At 36.8% G+C, this 22,448-nt stretch overlaps 2 protein-coding genes across 3 annotated transcripts; one reads left to right on the top strand and one right to left on the bottom strand.

Annotated features, from left to right (window-relative positions):
* Positions 1 to 1,012: 1,012 nt before the first annotated feature.
* On the top strand, positions 1,013 to 7,842 carry NDUFAF1 (NADH:ubiquinone oxidoreductase complex assembly factor 1). 2 transcript variants are annotated; one of them, XM_029964129.1, is made up of 4 exons: positions 1,013 to 1,657; positions 3,397 to 3,582; positions 4,817 to 4,891; positions 7,399 to 7,842. In XM_029964129.1, the coding sequence occupies exons 1-4, from the start codon at positions 1,160 to 1,162 to the stop codon at positions 7,537 to 7,539; spliced, it is 900 nt and encodes a 299-aa protein (XP_029819989.1). In that variant the 5' UTR covers positions 1,013 to 1,159; the 3' UTR covers positions 7,540 to 7,842. The 2 variants fall into 2 exon arrangements, with proteins under 2 accessions (XP_029819989.1, XP_029819990.1); XM_029964130.1 differs by lacking the exon at positions 4,817 to 4,891.
* On the bottom strand, positions 7,447 to 22,023 carry NUSAP1 (nucleolar and spindle associated protein 1). The gene is made up of 11 exons (XM_029964354.1): positions 21,952 to 22,023; positions 21,453 to 21,512; positions 20,225 to 20,413; positions 19,027 to 19,201; positions 17,176 to 17,265; positions 16,384 to 16,496; positions 14,403 to 14,590; positions 12,157 to 12,323; positions 11,063 to 11,173; positions 10,366 to 10,477; positions 7,447 to 9,895 (listed from the first exon to the last, which is right to left on the bottom strand). The coding sequence occupies exons 1-11, from the start codon at positions 22,021 to 22,023 to the stop codon at positions 9,808 to 9,810; spliced, it is 1,365 nt and encodes a 454-aa protein (XP_029820214.1). The 3' UTR covers positions 7,447 to 9,807.
* Between the last annotated feature and the right edge of the window lie 425 nt (positions 22,024 to 22,448).

The raw sequence follows: 22,448 nt of genomic DNA, 5'->3' as shown, positions 1-22,448 counted from the left end.
CAAGGAGAGCAGCCAGGGTTTCCTGTTCGGGAACTTTTCTCCAGTCTTCCCGAATGCGTGATGGAGCGAAATGTGAATTCCTTCACTGCACCTTTAGCCCACAGTGCACAACATAAGTGGAGTGTGAGAACAGCAATAGTGGATTTTACCGTGGGTAAAGGGAGGCATGTAGCAAATATATATGCGGAATGCCAGTATATGTGGGGTTCTCCATTCTTAAAAGCTCAGAGAAATTGAACACATTTGACGTAATTTTTGGATTTATTCTGTGGCATTAAAAAAATAAAAGAAAAACCAAAAACCTGTCTAACTTTATGAGTCAGAGGTAACAGCCTCTGTACAGAGCATTGAATGTTGAGGCTCTTCTTTATGAATTAGAGAATAGCAATGTTGCATAGCTGTTCCTACCAACAGTGATACAGGGAGAACAAAAGAGAAGATTTTCAGAATTTTTCCAAAGCTTTATTTAAAAAGCCGCCTTATTGATTTGCAGTCTTTCATGCTCATTTTTTCAGTCTTGGCAATCGTCTCTGTACATTGATGGGGGCAAGGAGCTGGATGAGGCATGTAGGATGGCTGCTGCAGGACTTCTTATCTGAGAAGTCTTGTCATCTGACTGTTAAATGAGACTGTCATTCTGGTGGCAGCAGGGTCTGCCTGTTGTGAATTTGTGGGTTTCTTGCAGGGGATAATACTTTGTCTATCAGCTTTTAGAAACCTTCTTGGATTGCTTTTGCTGATGTTGCTCACGACACCTGAACTTATTTACAGTGGAAGAGAAGAACAGGAATTATTTTTTTTTTATTTTCAGTTTTATTTGAAGTGTTTTACCTGGGTTTTCTTATTTGCCTAGGCATTGTGGGAGGAGGGTGGAAGTCAGGAAATAAACTAGAACTCTGAGGAAGTGTAATTATTGATGGTTTTTTTCATTCCTTTTTCCAATGACTTAGATTTCTAGTTAACGCCAAATTTAAAAATTAAACCATTTCACAAAGCATCCTATATGCAATTTTTTTTAACCTTTTCTTTTTTTGTATTAAAGGCGAAGCTCAGCTACAGTAACTACAGTAAGACAGCTCTGGATTTTGTTCTTTGTTCTTAAATTCATTTGCAACCCAATAATTGCCTTACTGGAAGTGAATTCTTCAGGTTTACCAATATGACTATGATGTTGCTGAACAGTGCTTCCTTACGTGGTGGATGCTGCAGGCACGAAACTTTGCTCCAGTTGCTTGGACCTCTCCTGAGCCATTCAAAATTGTACAGCAGCTACAGGAGGCCAGGGGCAGAGCCTGAGAAAAAAACATTGTGGCAGAATGCTGATTTCAGCTTTAAGAAGGGTTTTGATGTCTTAAAGACTCAGCTAAGCTTACTGAAGGAGGAAACCCAAAATCACTTAATAGGACCTGAAGGCCGTCCATTAAGTCAGTACATGTTGGAACAGACGAGGGTGTTGTGGCAGTTTCGGAGCCAAGAAGATTTAAATAAATGGGTTATTTCCTCTGATGTAGAGATTGGAGGGAAAAGTGAAGTTTACCTCAAATTGGGTAGGAATAACCAGGGTGCTCTGCTGTACGGAACCCTCAATACGGAAGCACCTCGTGATGGGGAGACAAAATACAGTGGATATTGTAGTATGAGAGCTAAACCACGACTGGTAAGTACAGCTCCATGTTTGCACAGCTTTGTTACCGAATCTGAGGGCATGTTTGTGTAATCCCTGTGATAGCAAGTAGCCTGCTGTTTACTGCAGTTGAAACTGCTCACTTTCAGGAGTATTAGATATTCTTTCAGGGATGTCATTGCTGCTGTATTCTTTGACCTGGAAGGAATGTAAAATTTTTCTTGGATTTCGTTTTCCTTTCTTAGAAAAGGAATAATATGTGTTTGATCATTTACTTATATGCCATAGAAGGACCTGTTTGCAGCATCCTTGCAAATAGAGAATCTATAATTGTAGAATCATTAAGGTTGGAAAGGACCTCCAAGATCACTGAGCCTAAATGAATCTTTATATCCAGAATTGGTATGATTAAATTAGATGTCTCTTTAAATTTGAAGTTAATTGAATGTGTCATAAGCAAAAAATTTCTGCACTTTGACTTGGTCTCTTCGTCAAACTTGGTTAGGGTGAGCAAACTCATCTTTTTTTCTCACAGGAACAGAAAAGAATGCTTTGAACGGAACTTTTAAAGGTCTGCCTCCTACTGTACATCAGAAAAAGGGAGATACAGATCTTTGATAGCTCAGAATTGAGCAAAATAGAACCAGAAATGGATGTGCTTGTTATTGACACTGCTTGTTTCATTCCTTATTTCTAAGTACCTTTAAAACAGAAGAAAACCAATTAAAATGGTGACAGTGGGTCAGATGAGTGGAACAACAAGTGGAATCTTGTCTGAATTAAATTCTCATGACTGCTACTGATTTGTGCAAATGTGACCTCCTAATTCTGAAGTAGTGAAGTGTATCAGTCCATCTCTATAAGGCAGTTTGAAATTGGAGGGTGAAAATATAAATACAAAGACTCTTCTTTATTTAAGTAGAAAGGCTAAAAACTGTCAAAACCATAAAATCAAATAGCTACAGACCTTGTATTAATATATTGATGATCTAGTCATACTGTTACCTACAAGATGAGTTAGTAGAAGGATAGTCAATATATAACCCATAGTAGTGCTGTAAAATAAAGGGGAAACATCTGAATTTTTGGTGCTACTTTTGACTTCATTTAAGCAATTCTGGTCAAGAATAACCCTGACCTTTGCTCTAAGTGACCTCAGTGTAACTCTCTTGGATCTGCCTGTATGCAAATGGCAACAAAGATGCAGATCTCTGGAAAAAATGCAGTTGAGAATTAGACATGCTGGCAGTTGGTATCATTTTGCACAATTAATGAAAAAAAAGTGTTGGAAAACATTAAATGCTCCCAGTGCTTATGTTAGTCTTCAATTGGGAGGTTATTACAGGGGATAAATTATCCCACTTCTTCAATTTCCTGTCATCATCTCTGAATAATCTAGAACTGACCACAGAATATTAAACTTAATGAACTACATTAAACTTAATGAACTATGTAACTACTGATCCATCACTATAGCATTTGTATACTTGCCTGGTGGGGAATTCAGTCCTAGGAAGGTCTGATTTCCGATACTTAAAAGATTGTGGCTTATAATTGAAAGCATTAGTCCTCAGGGTGGTAATATTGCAATTTGTGGGCTCTCTAATACAGTGCTGAAGGAAATCAAGTGAGCTCAGCATCCAGTGTGATGAAAGAATAATCTAAAATTTTCATAATAATGAGGGCAGTGGTCAAAGCAACAGTGCTCTATTCTTCATAATAAACGTTTCCCTTTCTAAGGAGAAATAATTCTATTTATTAATAATTTGTAGGGATCTTTTAGAAGGAAGAAGTATTATGACTGGTCAAACTTCAACAGTTTGTATTTACGTGTCCGTGGTGATGGCAGACCTTGGATGGTGAACATTTATACAGACCCTTACTTCTCTCATCAGAAGGATGACCTCTACAACTACTTCATGTTCACCCGAGGAGGCCCATACTGGGAGGAAATAAAGGTAAACTGATGAGTCTTTCAAACTAATGAGACTGTCTTGGGGTCCTGGCCGAAATACTGTGGAAGGGGAATTCTTTCCACAGTCACAGTTTATTTCTATTGCTGTCCATTCAGTGTATTTGTTATACAACAGATACGTGCCTTTGGCTTGGAAGTTCCCAAAATTGGATTGTGGGAGGGCCTGCTGTGTCAATTGTATTAAAGATTTCATCCACTATATGTTCGCTTAAATGCCTGCTGTTGGCTATTACTGAAGTATTAGGATAGATATAGCAGTTGAAGCTTAGCAGGTGTTGCCATGAATATTCTCTGTGATAACCCTTTTATCTATAATACAAATGGGCATAGGCTGGTGTAGGATTTGTTCCCTGTGACAGGATTTGCCTAATCCGCAGCCTTGCTGGAGTCAATCAGATACTCAGAGGTGTGGTTTGTCATTTGTGACCCTTGAACCTGTGACCCTTGAATCTGTGACACAAAATAATATTTTTAAAAAGTGTGAGTTGCAGCTCTTTTCTGATGCAACTTGGGGACCTTTCATAATTGGCTGATGACAATGATAAGGAGGTTTGCACATCCTTACGAATTGGCTTTGAGTGCTTTATAATACCATTGTCCAAACATACGGGAACAGCCCACTGTTTCACGGATGAGGAGTCAGGAGGATGAAAGTCAGTGTGTCATTGCTGGCTTGGTTGTTTTCCTCTCACCCTCACCAGCCAGCCCTCCTTTCTTGCTCCCACTGCATTCAAAGTAATTTCTACATTATTCTGAATTGCTTTGCTGGAGTACTGATGTCTCAGTATGAAGTTTGCACTATGAAATCCACAGCCTGGGTACACAGGAGCTGCCAATGTGCACACATGCCAGACTTTTCGATAATTTCTGGTTTATGTTGACATGTTATTGGAAGGAGATATTCTCCTTTACATCTCCAAGGAGATGTAAACAGCCACCTTCTGTGCTGTAGCCCCTCATTGTGTCCTGACAGGGTAACACCCTGCTCGATGGCTACAGCCACTGCAGAACAGGATGGCCCGGCGCTGGCTGCGACTGGCCGTTTGAGAGTTAATGTTGGCACGTTTCTTTGTGCCAGTTTTATCCACCCAACTAATGCTGATACCAGCTGTAGCAGTGTTTTGTTTTTTTTTTTTAACTAAGGCTTTTTTATTTCCTTGAGTTTCTGTTTTATATACTGGTGACACTAAAGTCTTGTTTTGTTGTGTGTCTGTCAGATTCCGTTCTCCAAATTCTTTCTCTCCAGTCGGGGAAGAATCCAGGATAGCCAGCATCCTATCTGGCTAGACAAGGCAAGTTTTCTATAAGTTTTCTCTGTCTGAAATTTCATTTGAAAAGGCAGTATGAGGAACACACAACTGCTCTGTAAGAAACTCAGAACTTCCTTTAAGATCATATTGACATGATATAGATAATGTAAAAATCCTTCAATATTTCTGAATTTAAAATTGAAGGGCCTCTTCTTCTTATAAGGTATTTTCTTGTGTGCTTGCCTTTGCACTTAAATTATCCTACTTTGTGATAGCAGTGTCAGTTTACTTCATAGGTGCTCAAAAAATATTTTAAGAAGATTTATATAACCAAGAAACAACTCACAATGCACTTAGCTTTTCAACAATTTTTTTTTGTGTGTGTGTGTGTTTAGTGATCAAAGTGACTAAGCAATCTCAAATACTGGTTGGCACGGTACTGCCAAAAATAGTAGAAGTATCATAAATTTTCTTTATGATACAGAAGACTGTCAAGGATAACATATTGTGGTATCATTTATCTGAGGATGTACTTTATCAGTGACCTTGACATGAACCGTAAACTGATGTGTTTATAGGCTATTTTGGGGTTTTTTTCAGGCTTTCTAGTCTAAGTAAATGCATTGAGTATTTTTATTTATTTCTCAAAATGGGTAGACTGATTCAGAGGAAACATGATGAAAAAATTGTTTCTGAATCTTCTTTTTCTTTTAAAATTCAGTGACCCTCCTGTATGTAATTGAGGGCAGCTTAATACCCAGTGACCACCAACAGGGAAACAAACAATGTTAGAAATATATAGGGGAAGAAAATAAAAGGGCCATTACTTGAATCAGTGTTAGTCACCTGAAATAGTGCATTCAGTTCCTAATTGCCTTAATGAAAAAAACCCCAAAAAATTTGGGGGTAATTCAGTGATGGACACCATGAAAACAATCTGCTTTAAAACAGAAGTTGAGGCTGTAGAAAGCAAGTATGAATGATCTGAGACGGTAGATCAGCTACAAGAAAAAAATATGCATTATGGAAGAAAGTTGTTATAAAAGGCCTATGTTTAAATATGGCCACTGAAGAATTTGTCAGTATTTGAAATATACAGTCATTCAAAGTGGTAAATGAAAACATAGGGTTGTATATGGGGTGTTTAAAAATATTTACTAGGAGTTAAAGGGACTAAACAATACTTGATCTAAGCATCCTACACTTTATTTTTGTTCATGGTTCTTATGCAGTATTTCACAGTAAAAATTATGCACTTGCAGTGTAATTTTACACACATATTTTAAAGAAACCCAGAAAGCAAGGAAGCAAGGTGACGGCAATTTATGAAATCATGATGTCTTGGTCACACACAGAATCCCACAGAATATTTGGAGTTGGAAGGGATTCATAAGGATCATGGAGTCCAACTCTTAAGTGAATGGCCCTCAGGGTACTACTATATGTTTTCCTAGGAACCAGGGAAGGCAGGAAATAATTGTTAAATAGGAATAAGAAAGCAGGGAACAGCCAAGGTATCTAGGGCTTGCAAAGGAATAGATTCTTCAGATCAAAGAGTTTAGGTGCCTCCAGTAGTCATCTGCAATGTGAATTGGAAAGATGGAGCTTTAAAAACTCTCCAGGCCTCAGAAGCCAAGAGGCTGTTTGTAGAGCTGGCTAGGAGGGTAGAATTTAAAGCATTAGAATAGTCCAAGAGGAATGTCAATGCATTTAATTTATTTAGTTTTGTTCTATTGTTTATTTGACATACATTTGCAATATATGTTTAGACTTGGACAATTATTCATCTGACACAACATTATTTTCCTGAATGTACAGCAGTTCTTAAAATCATGGCACTGCTCAGACCTGCACTTCTAGCAGGGCTTCAGGGCAGCTCGAGTTCAGGAGGTGGCCTGCACTGGTGACTCAATTTACCATAGAACTGTTACCACTGGAGTCTCTGAAAAGTGTTTCATAACATATAAGACCTGAGGGAGCTTTTGGGCAAGCCACAGGCTAATAGAAATCATGCCTGAGCCACACAGATTTTTATGGAAGTTACTGCAGTTAGAGTAATTCTATTTTTTTAAATGGGAATAGTGGTGGAGAACATTAGGGAATGGAATAAACAATGTTCTTATTTTTAAGAACATTATTCTAATTGGGAAACAGTGGGTAAGAACCTTGTGTTACTATTAAACTCAGTATTTAAGTTTCATGCTTCTTAAAACATCTGGTTTAGTATGATCCTTTCTGTCCTTAATTAGATCTTTATCTTTCCAACTCACAAAAGAATTGTACCTGACTTTATAAGAAAATGTGTTTATAAACCCAATCATGATGAAACTGGCCATACACAGCAGTAGAAAGACAAATGTGAATCCATTTCCTACAGGAGTCTGTATTAAAAATGGGGAAGTGTTCAAGCCTTAAGAAAGGCTGTTGCATTTTGAACAAATACCAGTTTAAAATAAATGGCCGTGACTTGTTTGTAAAGTATGGAGTGAGAGGTACAATTGAGTTTGACTGTAACATTATAAATACTGTTCTATGTATCTTTTAATTAGATTAGTACCCTTGGATTCACAATCGGAGATAAAGTAGATGGTCCGTTCCAGCTGGAGATAGATTTTATTGGCTTGTTAAATGACAGAGCTCATACAGAAGAATTTGCCTATGAAATGTATGACAAGAATACTCCAGTCTAAGGTGGGCTGGTCTCCTTTGGGACATTCTTCAGATATTTGGTTCATTTTTATAAAATACTTCTTAACATGTGGCTTATAACAACTTGAAGATCCTCTGTAAACTTTAAAGAGATAAGTGCCTGAAGTGTGACACCACTGGCATCTTGAAGCTTCCAAATACAGAATCCTGGAAAGACTGTACAGACATTTACTGCACATAGCCTGAGGGGAGTTGTGATGTGTTCTTACGAAGTAGTAACTCTTCCCTGGGTAAGTTCTAGCTTCCGTCCTGACCCTTACTAAAATAAAAAGTATTTCATGAGTTTGTTGCAGTTATTTTTTTGTACACCACTTTCATTTTATACATTACATGGTTTGTTGACAGTTGTAAAACACTTGAACCTGCTAGTTTTAAACCAAAAAAAAGTCTGATGAGAATTTATCCCCTGAGGACTGATGCTTAAGTGTGACTCAGCTGCTGAAATTTTCAAACAGCAGCACCAAGAAGTGGGAAAGACTGAAGTATTGCAACCTTTAGCTTTGACTCCTCTGGGTAGCTAAAAAAAGAAAAATCTGCTGCTGCCAAGATTGAAACAGTAGCTATGCAGCAGGCTTGGGTTTTCCTTTAGAGCTCATGAGGATAATCCTACAGCCAGCGTTACAGAGCTAAGGTTGTTGGAGAGAAGTAATGCTCTAAGGGAAGGTTGGGAGGAAATCCCCAGCACTGTCTGCTCCCTGAGGAGTCACAGCTTGGCTTGAGTAGCACCATTACAGGGCAGAGCAGCTCACGCTTCTGATATGTGCAATTAGCCTAGCTCACCTGTGGTGCAAGAAGTCACAGCCTCAGCTGCTGGCACAGAAGCTCAATACCTCCCTTTTTCCGAGAAGTCTAATTTTCAGTAATTCAAGAAACACTTTACAAAGTAAGTGCTGAATGGTCTTGTTTCAGCTGTCACAAATTTAGTGTAACCAAGCACTGACCTTCTCCACCAGGACCTTTTTGAAATATACTTTACAAATATTAAATGTACCTGTGTTTTATATGGGAGTGACCACAATAAAGCAAGCTGAAACAATATCTTGTACTATCATTTTCCTTTTGCACAGAATTCAACAGCTTAAGCGCAAAAGAGGAGCGAGGGTTATTATTTCTAAAGATACCAGACCAAACATGCTTTCATGAAGTGGTAGGCAGGCTGGTTGGTAAGGAAAACATGACACAATAAAAGACATGGAGTAGTAAATACAAGTGTGAACAAAACTACTGCTACACTAAGGAAGCAGTTATAGATAGTACACTAGATGATAAAACCATTGAAAACACGATATGTACAAAATATTATTTTCTTCCCCATTAACTTCATTAAAAAAATTGCTTGTTCTTGACATTGCAACATATATTTGATAGGACATTAAATTCAGTGAAACATTTATTTGGTCAATATCTGAGATTACAACTGGTAAATTACTCTTCCAGTTCTATCCATAACAAATCCAGAAAGCTTTTCTATGTATTTTTTAAAAGTAAAAACAACAACTGCTTTTAAATCTAAGGTATTGAATGTGCTTCAACACTACTACAATCTCTTTTAAGCATCACCAGGGATGAAAAGCAAAAGAATTTTGTTAGCATTGCTATTTACTATAGAAAGGAACAAAACAACCTTACCTGTTCAAAGCATTCAGTTGGTAATTTGTAAATTCTCAGTTGTGACTTTTTTAAAAATAAGATAGCTTATAATTATGTTATGCTGCAAGCTTTTAGTTTTCCAGAGAGCTTGCATATTTTTCTTCTCTTTGAAATTCTCTACTATGCCATAAGCATGCAATTAGAAATGCTGAATAATTGCTGTAACTTTTAGAGAATTTAAGGATTGATCTGGAGAATAGGTATCTCCAATTCCTGTAATTTACAAGTGGAACATTTTGATGCTTGCTATCCAAAACCTGCATTCTAGCAGGCAACAAATGCATGCTGGTGCAGAAGTCTGTTCTGCAAGGAGGCTTCTTGAGCATCTTTTTTTCACTTACATTTTCTTCTTTAACATGTTCATTTAAATTAGTTGAAACACTATGAAGCAACAAGAGAGAGGTCTAAGCTCCTGAAAGTCTAGAACTCTCATCTCACTGGAGAAGTTGATCACAGAAATATTATGCTCAGGTACAAAGTCTCATTAATTGCTCTCTGGATTCCACTAGCTGATAGCAACCTGAACCATACAGACAGCACAAATATTTACATGACAGGAACAGTATTTACAGTGATTTCTTAGATACTTCGTATTCATCCTAACACACAGATACTCCTCTACGGTTTCCAAGAGCCTGAGCCTTTTTCTTTTTTCTCTCTTGCTCATGTTTCTCACGCCTTTCTTCCCTAAAGGGGAAAAAGAAAAGAGATGGACCATATCAAGTTATATTAAAGCTAGAGACACAAGCAACCAAAGGAATCTGAAACTGACCGGGGCTTAATACTATTTTTATCAGTGTGCTGCATTTACCATAGCTAGAGAGAACAGTACCATTTTGGACTGAACACACATTCAGGCAAATACTTCTTAGACATAAAGGTCTAACAGTCAAGGTAGCAACATGTCTGTTGCCAGCTTCTTCCAAGGTGAAGGTAAATCTCCAAACTCTAGAACTGATAACTTTCATGGAAAATAAAGTCTAACAAATTCAGAGCAGCCATCCTTGCTGGCCTTCCTGATATTGAACAGTCATTGGAAACAAAAATAACTTTGATACAAAAGGATTGTTTCCTGCACTGTATATTTAAATCTCAAGAAGAATGAGTCATATTATTTTAGGTAACACTACTCATACAAAGACTAGTGGTGTACTAACCTTGTCTGGAGATGCGGCTGTTTGTAATCTTTCTTACGTGAAGAGATATTGCTACCACCAGACTTATTGAGGACAGTGTTTTCTTTGAATTCTCCCCACGGTTTTAGTCGTCCTACAATTTAGGGGCAAAAAGAGAAACTACTTTACTAGTTTAGTAACTGTGTGTTTAACTTCTTAACGTGAATTTTATCCTAGCTAGTCTGTTTTTCGCTGGTTGACTTGAAGATGAAATGCATTTTCAAGCTGCATTATCAGTTTCACCAGCCCATTCCCTACAAGTAGTCCTTCTAAAAGTAGAAAAAGATGACTGCACTTAGAAGTAGAACTCACCACACAGAGTTCAGCTTCTCAAATAGTGCACTTCAAAAAAAAAAAAAAAAGTCTAATTATGTAAGGAATGTGTCCTATTTCTTGTACATAACATCATTCAGTGGAACACAAGGATGCTTATTCTTGTATTGAAGGGCTTTTAGTCAAAGTCTTAATCTTCAGTAGCAAAGCTCTTGAAGCATATATTATGTAGAAATCTAACATCAGTCCACATACTGTGTGGGAATCCAGAGAGAAAGGAAAAGGGACAGGAAAAGAGACTATAAACTTTGGTATCACAATTTGTATCAATGCCTCCCTGAGTACTCCCTGCCAGCAGCTGAGTCTAAGGGGTGTGACCAACACGAGCTGCAAAGGATCGCAGTACCTTTATGTGGCTGATACCGAAGTGGCCTCGAGAGACTTGCTTTGAGATCAAATGTCTTTTTTGTGCTTGTGGGTTCTGCAGATTGAGCTCCAAACTTGAAGGGAGTGATAACTACAAAAGGCATCACAATATCGTTATTATAGTAACAAGAGAAATGCTGTACACACAAAGTTGGGAAGTGCCTGTGAAGACCATCTTACAATTATCAAGACCAAAGAGTCATTAAATGCTACTGTCTGCTACCTCTAACAATAGAATTGCACAAATACAGCTTGCCTGAAATAGGGAGTTTCCAGGTTTGGAGAGGGCAAGAGTTGCAGAGTACTAGCCCTTTTGGTATGATACTGTCCAAGAGCATATACAGCTTCATCTGTCTTGCTAATACTTCTGAGCAAATTGTGTTTTCTAGTCTCTATGTGGAACTGGGTGGCTTTTCACATTAAACAAAGAAGCATTCCTTTGGAACAGATCAGATCAGCATGGAGCTTTGTTTTCCCCTTAAAAACATTAATGTTGTTACAGAGCAAACCAAGAAGCTCTGGGTTCTTGGCCTGTGCCAATAGGCCAGTGATACTAAGGATATCAATGGCTAGATAGTGGAGCTGTGCTGGTGCAAAGATTCTTAGCAATCAGAAGACCTACAGTTTTTCTAAGTTTTAGTTTGGGAGTTAATCAGAGTTGCTGAGGCTGGTTGTCCTAAAACACAACTAAAAGCCTAAGGCATGCTAACTCCACAAGGAGAATGAGATCTCTGAGAAGGCATTGGGAACTCCTGTCACCACAGACAGGGTCTCCCTGTATCTGCAATATCAATCTTTTGCTATGTAGTCCCTAAAGGTCTAGAAGATTTTCTATCCTCTTTTCTATAGGTAGCCAGGTACCGTATGTTTACGTCTTGGCACCCAACCATTTTACTCAAGCCACTGGAAAACAAATGAAACAAAACACTGCAGTTTCTAAAGAATCAGTCATAAAATAGAGAATTAAATTAAGACCTGGGACTACATGACATTGTGTTATTAAAAATTTATATAATAATTCACTATGACAAAAGTCTTGATCTGAAAGAGCCAAATATTCACCATCCACTTTACCCTTTGGTGCAGCCAGATCATTATTTCCCTTGCTGTTTTTCTGACTTATTGGTTTGCAGTTCTTTTGAGTGTCAGGTGTGCAGATCTCCTGCATGTATGGAGACATTCGAGATGGAGTCTTGGTAAGAGAGCGTTTGTGCTCATTATCTTTTGTGGCTTCTGAGAACCTGAAAATAGTTAGAAATATGAAGACGAATTTAGTCACCTACAAGGAATGTAAGCAACATGCCAGAGTACAGAAAGTTCTGCATTCTGCTTTTCTTACATATATAAGATATTCTTGCATATATAAGATATTCACAGCTTATATATCAACTGCACTAAAATGCCTTCCTGGTATAACAGTTTTCAAGTTATGAGCCATCATCAATAGCAGTAAAGGATATTAGGAATTACAAAGAACTCGCTCGCTTGTTATTTTGGAGAGCAAATGTATTTGGATGCCATAAGATAGTAGATTTCTTCACCAATAGATATGATTTACTTTATATTTGGATTCTGTAGTAAAGCATTACATGTCACTATTGTTAGTTTTAAAATCTAAATTAAGAAAGAATATTAACAGAATGCTGCAACTCAAAGATCTACAAGATGAAGCTCAAAATTTTAGTCAGAACACACAAGTTACTTGCATTACCAAGATGCACATACATGCTGTGTGTATATGTGTATATACACATTTTTAATGTGTATGTGTAAATACATATGTATGTGTACACATATATATAAACACATAAAAGAAAATTCAAAATCTTGCATGCATGAAGTAACACCCTTATCAAAAAGGTACTGAGAATAAGCTAAAAGCCTGCAAGATTTGGAAAGACAGTGAGTATATGTTGAAGAAAGCTATGTTTTGTGGGCTAGCAAGTTTATGATGAAGTACAGCTTGCAAGATCCACCTCAGTGCATCTTTGGATCAATGGATTACATATTGCTAAGCATCAACGAGGGCTGCAGTGAAGACAAAGATCATCCAACAAGACACCAGAGGGGGAATGGTTACTTTTTTCATTTGTTGTTATTTACTGAAATCAAAAAGAGGACTTTTAAAGTAGAAACAAAGCTAGTAAGTTTATAAACTTGATTTTGACCTTTGAACAGCAAAAGGCCTGCATTCCAGTCACATAATTTTATGAGTTATCAATATTAGAAGTTGCATTATCTGACTTCACAATAACAACACCACATACACTTTATTCAGGGACAAAAAACCCCAGAAGCTATAACGTTAGCATGCAAAAGTTGAATAGTGAAGGTCATCAGAGAAATGGACAGTAACACAACCAAGACCTGAGAACAATCATGTGTTGTTAGCAAGGGAGAATGTCTAATCAGAACTTCAATCACTGTAGAAAGTTTAGTAAAATGATTAAGGTCAGAATTAGTATAATAGTTAAAAACCAACTAAGGAATAGTACAGACAAGGACTCACTAAAAAGAAAACCAAGCAAAAGGACATTTGTCAATGCACTACCATAAAGTCTGTCCTTTTGATTCCTTCTTTTAAAAGGTTTCTTGATTAAGACTTCAGTAAATTTTATTAGCTTATTAATAATTTTTCTGATAACAAGTTCATGAAACAAACATTAATAGAGAATTAGATTACTGTGGAGGAATAATGACATACACATGATGTTTTAAAAGGAAACGAGATAAGATAGTAGCATTGAGTATGAGTTCATTCATTTAGCAATTCCTCATGACTTACTAGTATGAACTTAGTTCCCATCTGCTAGAAACAATCTGTTTATAGTAGTCAATCACAAGACAATCCCTGTTGTGACAGTGAGAGGGAGGGGAAATAGAGGACAAAAGGAAGTGAAAATAGCTAAAAACCCCAAATGATGAGTCCATTGCAAGACTCACCTGGAGTACTGAATACAGTTCTGGTTAAGAAATCTCAAAGATAAATTAATTTAGATATAACAGACACTGATAGGTTGTCTGACAAAATGGAAAACCTAACATGGTAAGAAAAATAATTTGCTTGCCTGGTTTAGCAAAATGGAAGCCGAGATGTGAGATTCTGCTATCAACAGACATAAAAACGAAGAAGGAAGATAGTAACAGCACAGTAAGGCTTAAACCAGCCATAATGCTAGGCTGAAAGTTAGTAATCAGAATTAGTCTTGCACAGTTCATGTTTAGAATAGAAATAATATAGTAAAATAACAGTCAGTGATGATTATTTCATGTGTATTGTATCAAATGGCTTGCTGTTAGTTTTGTTTTGTTCTTTTTACCTGACATTCATTTTGGATGTTGAAAGAACAGAAGGATTAAATGAAGATTTCTGGGATAAAATACTCCGATTTGCAGCGTTCAGAGAATTGCGTGGTGAGCGCCGGAGGTTACCAGGAGTGCAGGTGGTAGAGAATCTACCTCTTGCAGGATTTGGGCTGAATAAAAGTGCTTTGGCACTGGTTCGTTTCTAGGGAAAAAAATCAAATAATGAGTTACCAGACTCTGCTAAAAATTTATCTGAAAAGCAGCCAAGAGGAAAATACACAGCGAATCATAAGCATAGCCTCTTTAGTTTTTTCCCTTTTATTTCTTTAAACGCATATTTTAAAGATAAATAGTTTTATTGTTTTTAAACTGATCCTGATCCGAAAACACATACTGTAGAACTGTTATATGGAGTTCCTTTTTCTGATGCTTTTAGGGGATGTTCAGCACCTGCCAACAGTAATCTGTCTCAAGTATGCATTGATACATGTATGCCATAAAGAAATGTAGTGCTCAGGAGTTTCAGTGTTACTGTTTTGATATGGACTTGGCAGTGCTAGGATAATGGTTGGAGTCGACAATCTTAAAGGTCTTTTCCAACCTGAACAATTCCATATCCATTGACATATTTATATATTCATTACTGTCACTTCTCTAGGGTCTGCCGCACTTGCAAGAGGTCCTGTTAGCAGCTTTGACCCATGTGAAGGTTAAATGTAAGAAGTGAGTGTCAGGGACACTAAGAACAATATATATTGCAAATATTTCAAAGGAGAGTTATATGCAGCCATTGGACAATAGTTCTTTAAGGCACAAAGAAAAAATGAATATTTAATTCCTGCTCTTTGAAAGACAGCCTATCCCCTTGAGTTCCACAGCAATTCAAACAGTTGTAAACAAAAGCTCCAGATCTTCCACAGAAGTAGTTGTGACATAATTATTTTAACTCAAACAAGTTATTTGTTGATTCCTATAGCTATACACTGTTACTATATAAAAAGTTATATGTATTTGAAGTGCTGAGGCCTGAACAACAGGCCCTGAGCCAGAGCTGATGTCTAGATGAACCTTCCAACCTAATGTTATATTTAGTTATGTATCTGCTTATTAGCCAAAATTCTGTATAATCATTAGTAAAACACATAGTATGATAAGACTACATCTGCGTAGACATGTATGCTTGTTAGTAAGACATATAGGTATCTGCTTATTAGTGAAGATTTCTATCTATTCATTAATGAAATATGAATCTATCTATCTATGCTTCTGAATTTAGAGACTCGTCAAGGCCGTGGAAGTAGATGGCTGGCCTTGTTCAACATTAAATAGTACAAATTGACTCCCTTGATTTTTCTCTGAGCCCTGGCCAGGCTTTGGATAAAACCCCAGGAGAGAAGAAATTCAGATGTTTTTCCACACTAAGCAGTGATGTAAGCATGTTTGTTTACCAGTATAAAAGCTTTTTTCACGAGCCCTTTTCACAGTGAAGATGGAAGCCTCACCTACGAGTAGATGCACTGCGTAGGATTTCCCATTTACCGGGAGTGGTTCTCCGACCCTTTGCTGCAATTGGGGCTCCCCAGCTGACATGTGGATCTGGATGATGTTGCATTAAAGGGTAACTGGTGATGTATCTTTCTTAATCACTATGGACACTCTTGGTAGTAATGATCAGGTGCATTGCCAAGCTTATCCTTTTGTAATTCTTTGCTGTTTTGAACTATAGTAAATTTATACACTTGTTCTTTAGAGTTCGTGTCTGTGTCTCTTATGCTGTCTCTTGTCTCTTGGCAAAACAATGTTATATACAAATAACTATATATAATTAGTTATATAGAACTAAGTTAAATTTCATTCCTCATAACATTCTGCTGTTTGTTCACGTGACCAGATACTTACTGCTCTAAAGAGACTAAGACAGAGAGAGTCTTACAGAGAGGCCCTGGAAATAAATGAATATGGGAACAACAGATATCTTCCTCTGTTATCAGTTACCTTGACTGTGCTGAGCAAAATGGTACAGTTTTCATGCCTTTTTTTTTTTCTCTCCATGTAGTCAGCAATAGATTCCAAGTTCTTGAAGTGAGCCTCGTGCAACTTTTTAAAGTCTAAGAAAGAAGATTCACAGATCTAATATGCTCTAAGGAAGTTTAATACTTAATAGGAGAATTTTGCAACACCTATTGTTAAGGCCTCAAAGAAAAAGTATCCCTCTGCATACACACCTGGCCAAACAGAATGAAAAAGAACCCATTTCACCAGCTATGTGACCAGTTACTTGGTGCATGCTCCAGAGAATGATAGAATCACAGAATGGTTTTGGTTGGAAGAGACCTTTAAAGATCATCTAACCCCCAAATTCTGCAGTTAAAGAGAACAGTAAGTACTTCTAAATTTAAACTAATGAATGCATTTTAAGAAGTGATGAAAACAAGCTAATACATAGTAATACAGCAGAACAGTAGTATTTATAAAGTGAAAAATAAACAAGCAGGAGTAATAGCATGTCTTCCTGCTCTTTGAAAATCATTAATGCAAGTATTATATCCAAAAGTCATCAAAATGTTCAATAACAGTTTTATAATATACATGCCAGTCATTTACTACTTTGAATTTACAAGTTGGAATAAGTACCTTAAAACGTAACCTTTGGGAAATTTTTTGTTTGATTTTTAAAGAGAGGATTTGCTTCTTTGAGCAAAAATAGAAATCCGAGTTATAAAAAACTAAGTCTCCCTTTACACACATTAAAACACATCTGTTTCTAAAGATGGTAGGTTATCTTACTTGGTGTAGTAGCTTTCATCCCTGTTTTTGCAGACCTAAATGCATGGCCTACAGATAAAGGGGTCTTCCCTCCTGCATGATGAGCATCACCTGGTACAGTAAGATTGAACAAAATCATTAGAACTCCTGGAAAACATTTTAAAGTCATCACAATGGTTTTAAAAGAATTTGTTCCAAAACACACCTTATCTCCTCAAAGTGGGTTCAGGTTTTGAGAAATAAAAAGAGCTGGAATATGTCTTAAGTCTCTCCAAAGTGTTTTAATTGTTTTGTCAGTAATAGCATATCTTGACAAACTACAAGCCCAGCATGAATCTTACAGTCCTGTGAGGTTAGTATCTTATGACAATAAAGTATTTTACAGTGAAAGTTAAAAAGAGAACTGTGCTTGTGGTAAGCAAAAGCAACTTTTAAATTCACAGGCCTTCATCTGTGGTTTTTAAATGTTGATAATAAAGAAGAAATACCTTTTGCCCAGATTTTCTGCCACTGCCTTATAAACATACAGAGAGTCTGAGTTCTTTTTTTTTCTCTCTGCTCTCAAGTATATTATTAAGCTCATGTTCACATTTTAGTGATTAATTAAAAAAAAAAAAATAATCAGGTAAAGACTTCACATCAAGTTCAGCATTTGCATATAAAAAGCAAACATTTGTTTTTCTGTTCCTTCACATCCCCTTAAAAGTAAACATGGATGACCCTAATATATTGAAAGAAATCCTCATTAGAAGAAAATAATGGGGTGTTGTTGAAAATAATTGTTGAAAAATCACCTTATTAACATTAAATGCAGACATAGTATTCGCCTGTAACAACTCTTGCTCTGAAATTACTGGGAGAAAAACCCAAACCAAGAAAAGAAAACCACAAAAAAAACCCCAAAACACAAAAACACAACATAGAAAGTAGTATAGACACTTGTAACTACGTTTACAGGAAGATATGAGTACTGTACCAGCTGTCAGGATGAATGCTGCCTCAACCCAAGCATCCTCCACAATACTCTATTGCTTCTGTTTTTAAAAATAACCTTCATTGAAAATCCTACTAAGCTAGTTTCAAAATTATAGGTGGTCTCCCATAAGATTGTCCTTATAAATTCTACTGAACAGCAAGAATATCCATAATCCAGCTTACAGACTGTACACATAGCCTAACCAGAGCAATAAAGGTATATATATCTTACTTGACAGAGCCACAATACCAATAAATTATCAGATTGATTAGACGAACTCATTTCTTCCTGTCAGCTGCATACACAATGGAGTGAGGGATAAATTAATTAATATTTGCAGTGGTATCATGTTTGAAGGACTAAAAAAACCACCAGATGGAAAAATGATGCACTGGAATATAGATACAGTTAGGTAGTTCAAACCAATTATAAAGGATTCTGTCTGTATGTTCTTTTCTACTAATTTTACTCCTGGGAAAAACAAGATAAAACTGTTCATCTCTAGGAAAAGATAAATGAAGCCTTAGGAAGCAAGCTCTCCTTTCCTTGCCAGCTGTTAAAGGAGCCAAGTAACAACCTCAGGGATATTCCAAAAGGCACTGATCCTTTCGGAAGTGCAAGACTCAAATGCACTCAGACCTTTCAGAACTCCTTCACTGAAATCATCAGGTCCAGAGTTCTTAAGTCAAAGCCAGCAGAATTGCTACAGTGTAGAATTTGTGGGTTTATGTAACAATATGTAGAAAACAAACAGACATATTTTCTTCTGGTATCCCCAAATAAAGTACTAATCACCAGACATGCCACAAAAATCTTCATGACAAAATAAAATGTACTTTTTGGTTATTTTAAGTAGTACAAATTATTAAAGTTGCTTTTTTCAATTTTTTACTTACATTCATCTCCCCTGATTTTAGTAGAAGTCTTCTTGGCTTGTTTCTTCTGACCAGTACCCATCCCTGCATTCTCAATAGCCCTCTTTTTGGTTACTTGTTTCTTGTTTTGGAATACCTTCTGTCCCTTTTCATGCTCATCCTGAGGCACTTCGTTTTCTTTCATTTCAGAATGCACCTGCAATTTAAACATACTTCATTCAAAAAGTTTCTTCCAATTGTTTGTTCCTTTCTGTTCCAAAGAAAGGCTGCTTTTCTGAGAACACTGAATCAGGGGAACAGGTTGCCCAGTGAGTTGCATAGCCTCCATGTCAGGGGTTTTCAACATGAGATTCAATAAAGCCTTAAGCACTGTGGTCTAACCTTACAATTGAGTCTGCTTTGGTTGGGAGACTAAGATTTTCTGAACTCCAACCTGAATTAACCTGTGAAATACTTACCCTGTTACTTCACAAACAGATATATTAGAAAGCTTTTACCTGCACAGCCCCAACATTTTAGTATAAAATTGCTTTTATTGACAAGAAATAATTATTCACAAGTAAAAATACATTCACTGGGTACGTTACTTTTCACTGTTGGAGCTTTGGTTACTGTACAATTTTCTAACACTCTTCATCTCTTCATTTCTCTCCTTAGGTCAGTAAAAGTCTTTCAGACACTTCTTAGTTTACCCACTCCTTGTAACTCTAGAGAAAAAGAATTCTACCTCCATCTCACCTTGAAACTTCCTCTCCCTCAGTCATACTACACTCACAATAAAAAAAAAATTGTGAAGTTTAGGCAATGGTGCAACTTCTGATTATTTTTTCTGTATTAAAAAAGTGAGAACAGCCTTATTTTAGATAAATTCTAAAACTATCTTAATATTCAGAATACTATGATGAACTAGGTAAAAGCACCCTTACATTCAAATAAAGTGCTTGGTATTGTATATTTCTTAGAGGAATTTATTTCCTTGAAGCAATGACTAGCAAGTAATGTCTGTTTATTATGGAATAGCACATAGTTAAGATAGAGAAAAGTCAGTGCTAGAAAGTACATAAGTCCAATACCAGAACATTGCATATGAAATTCTTATATATATATACACACACACATATATAAATGTATACCATCTCTAAATGGTGGTAAAAAAAAATCAAGTGTGTTTAAATTACGCTCAGAGGAAGGGGAGACAAAACCAAGCAATGCATGTCACCTCTTTCTCATCAGAAAGCACTGGGTTTTCTTCACTGGTATTAGTTTCCTCATGGAAGTTCCTCTTTTTTCTGGTTATTTTCTTTTCTTTGCAATATCTTTTTGTAATAAAACACACTGAATCAGGCACAATTTCCTGATTGCTCAGTTCATCCAATTTGATGGAAGCAGATGCACTCTTTTCAGGATCCTGTAGCAGAAAAATACTATAATGTTGTAGATATCTGACACAAACGTTTATTAGATACTCCAGGGACAGTTTCAATTTTATTATTGGAAAAAGTATTTCACACAGAGGAAAAACAGTAGCAAGCATGCCATTTAGCAGCATAGTAATCACCAAACTGGCAATATCTAGATTTCCCTAAACATCAAAGCTCATTTTTTGAGGACTCTCAAAATAAATTCTATGATTGTTTTATTATATTGTATTTTAATAAGATTATAAAAGCCTAATATTTCACATTTGAAATCTAACTTGCATAATGCTGCAACCCTCCCAGACTTGTACATTTGTGGAACACTCTTCACCAAAAATAATTTTTAGTAAGCTGACAAGGATTACAGTATTCCCTCAAACCTTTAAAGATTTTTAAAGGAAGCACTTAAAGGGAGATACATTTTAGAAAAAGCAGATGCTGAATTGTTTTTTATCAAAAACAAAAAACATCACCACACTCAACAGAATAATTCAGCTTACAAAAAAATTTTAAAAAAAAGTTAAGAAAATAATAGCTTAAGAAATGAATAAAGGAAATAGCACAAACTCTATCACTTTCATTACAGTGTTAGTGTAAGTAAATCGTAATAAATGCAAAATGTTTTCCAATTACTATCTAGACATGCAAAATAAATAAAATATTTTTATATTTGGTACTGACTATTGTCTGGAGCTAAACGGACAAGAATTGAGATTTGTTCAATGGAAATTAGATGTTAGTGTTTACAGAGACTAATTTTGTACCAATGCTGAAAAATGCATTATTAATTTTTGCACCATAAAGGAAAACAGCTTTGGGTCATATGGGAGGCCACTTCAAAACTAACATTAGCATACCTATTTCTATCAGTATATGAGTACATTGAGGTAAGGGCACTAAGAAGAAAAAGGTATTTCTATTACAGTTCACATCACGGTCAGAACCACCCTCCAGCACACACCCCATCCTACTGGTTATAAATTTAAGTTTATATATCTTAAAAACAATAGCTGATTTATCATCTATTACCATATTTTCTTGTTCTGTTTCTTTGAAGTGTTGCTTCAATGATTCCAACAGTTTGTCTGCCTGGAGAGAAATCAAAGCAACTTATGAGCCTAATAGGCCATTAAGTCATCAAACAAAAACCTGCATAAACATAAACAGTGATCTATAAACTGATCAAACAAACAAGCAGAACATTTCCTGAATCCGATGGAATAAGGTGCGTAGGGCTTCATTCAAGGCAAATTAAGGAAAGTGCTTAAGGCCGCAGATATATCATCATGGCTGGGCTTCCCGAAGGAAGATTTGGGAAAGGCTCTATCCACATTTGTTACAAGCACGCTGGTGGCTAATTCTCCACCAAGACACAAAGGCAAATTTCCCTGACTAGGTTTCTTTCGGTCTGTCTGTTTTTCAGACAAGGTTAATTGTTCAAGGATGAATGAGACAGGCTGTTTTAACCAACACTGCACAGCTGAACATGAATTAAAATTATATTAAAGTTCTGTCTTGTCCATATTACATGCAAAGCACCTTTTGTCCCTTGCATACATTCAGCAGCAACAGCAATAATACAACAAAAAAACCACGCCATTTATAATTAGGGCCACAAAAGGCTCTTAAAACACCTAGCCAGAAAGATCAGCATAAAATCAAACCCGAACTAGGAGTTTAAGAGCGAAATATCCCAAAACTAAAACTCCAGGAAAAATTATTAGTCAAGTCAGGACAACGAACTCCCTTGTCCACCGAAGCCGTGGATTTTCTTCAAGGTTTTGCTTCTCCCGTTGCTGGCAGCGCCTGCCAGGAGAGGCCAGGCCGTCCCGCGCGTACACCAGGCAGGATATCGGGGGGAGCTTCAACTTATCTTCCTTAACCGTGGCTGGTAAACGCCCACACACGCTTCCCTCCCTGAGGGCGCCCTTCTGTCACTGCTCCCCCGACTCCGAATCGCAAATAAAACAACCAACTGACCACACCCACGCGCACCGAAGGGGGGGGGCGGAGAAAGCAGGGGGA

This window comes from Manacus vitellinus, unplaced genomic scaffold, assembly GCF_001715985.3.
Source record: "Manacus vitellinus isolate BGI_N305 unplaced genomic scaffold, ASM171598v3 scaffold_6_pilon, whole genome shotgun sequence".
Lineage (NCBI taxonomy): Eukaryota > Metazoa > Chordata > Aves > Passeriformes > Pipridae > Manacus > Manacus vitellinus.
The sequence above is the reverse complement of the archived record's forward strand: the minus strand, read 5'-3'. Positions and strand labels throughout refer to the sequence as shown.

Coding starts and splice junctions, on each gene's coding strand:
- NUSAP1 (XM_029964354.1), bottom strand. CDS start 22,023: ATGGCGTGGTTTTTTTGTTGTATTATTGCTGTTGCTGCTGAATGTATG. Junction 21,513..21,951: donor GGACAAAAGGTGCTTTGCAT/GTAATATGGACA, acceptor ATTTCTCTCCAG/GCAGACAAACTGTTGGAATC. Junction 16,497..17,175: donor GATGAAAGCTACTACACCAA/GTAAGATAACCT, acceptor CTTCTTTCTTAG/ACTTTAAAAAGTTGCACGAG.
- NDUFAF1 (XM_029964129.1), top strand. CDS start 1,160: ATGACTATGATGTTGCTGAACAGTGCTTCCTTACGTGGTGGATGCTGC. Junction 3,583..4,816: donor CATACTGGGAGGAAATAAAG/GTAAACTGATGA, acceptor TGTGTCTGTCAG/ATTCCGTTCTCCAAATTCTT. Junction 4,892..7,398: donor ATCCTATCTGGCTAGACAAG/GCAAGTTTTCTA, acceptor TCTTTTAATTAG/ATTAGTACCCTTGGATTCAC.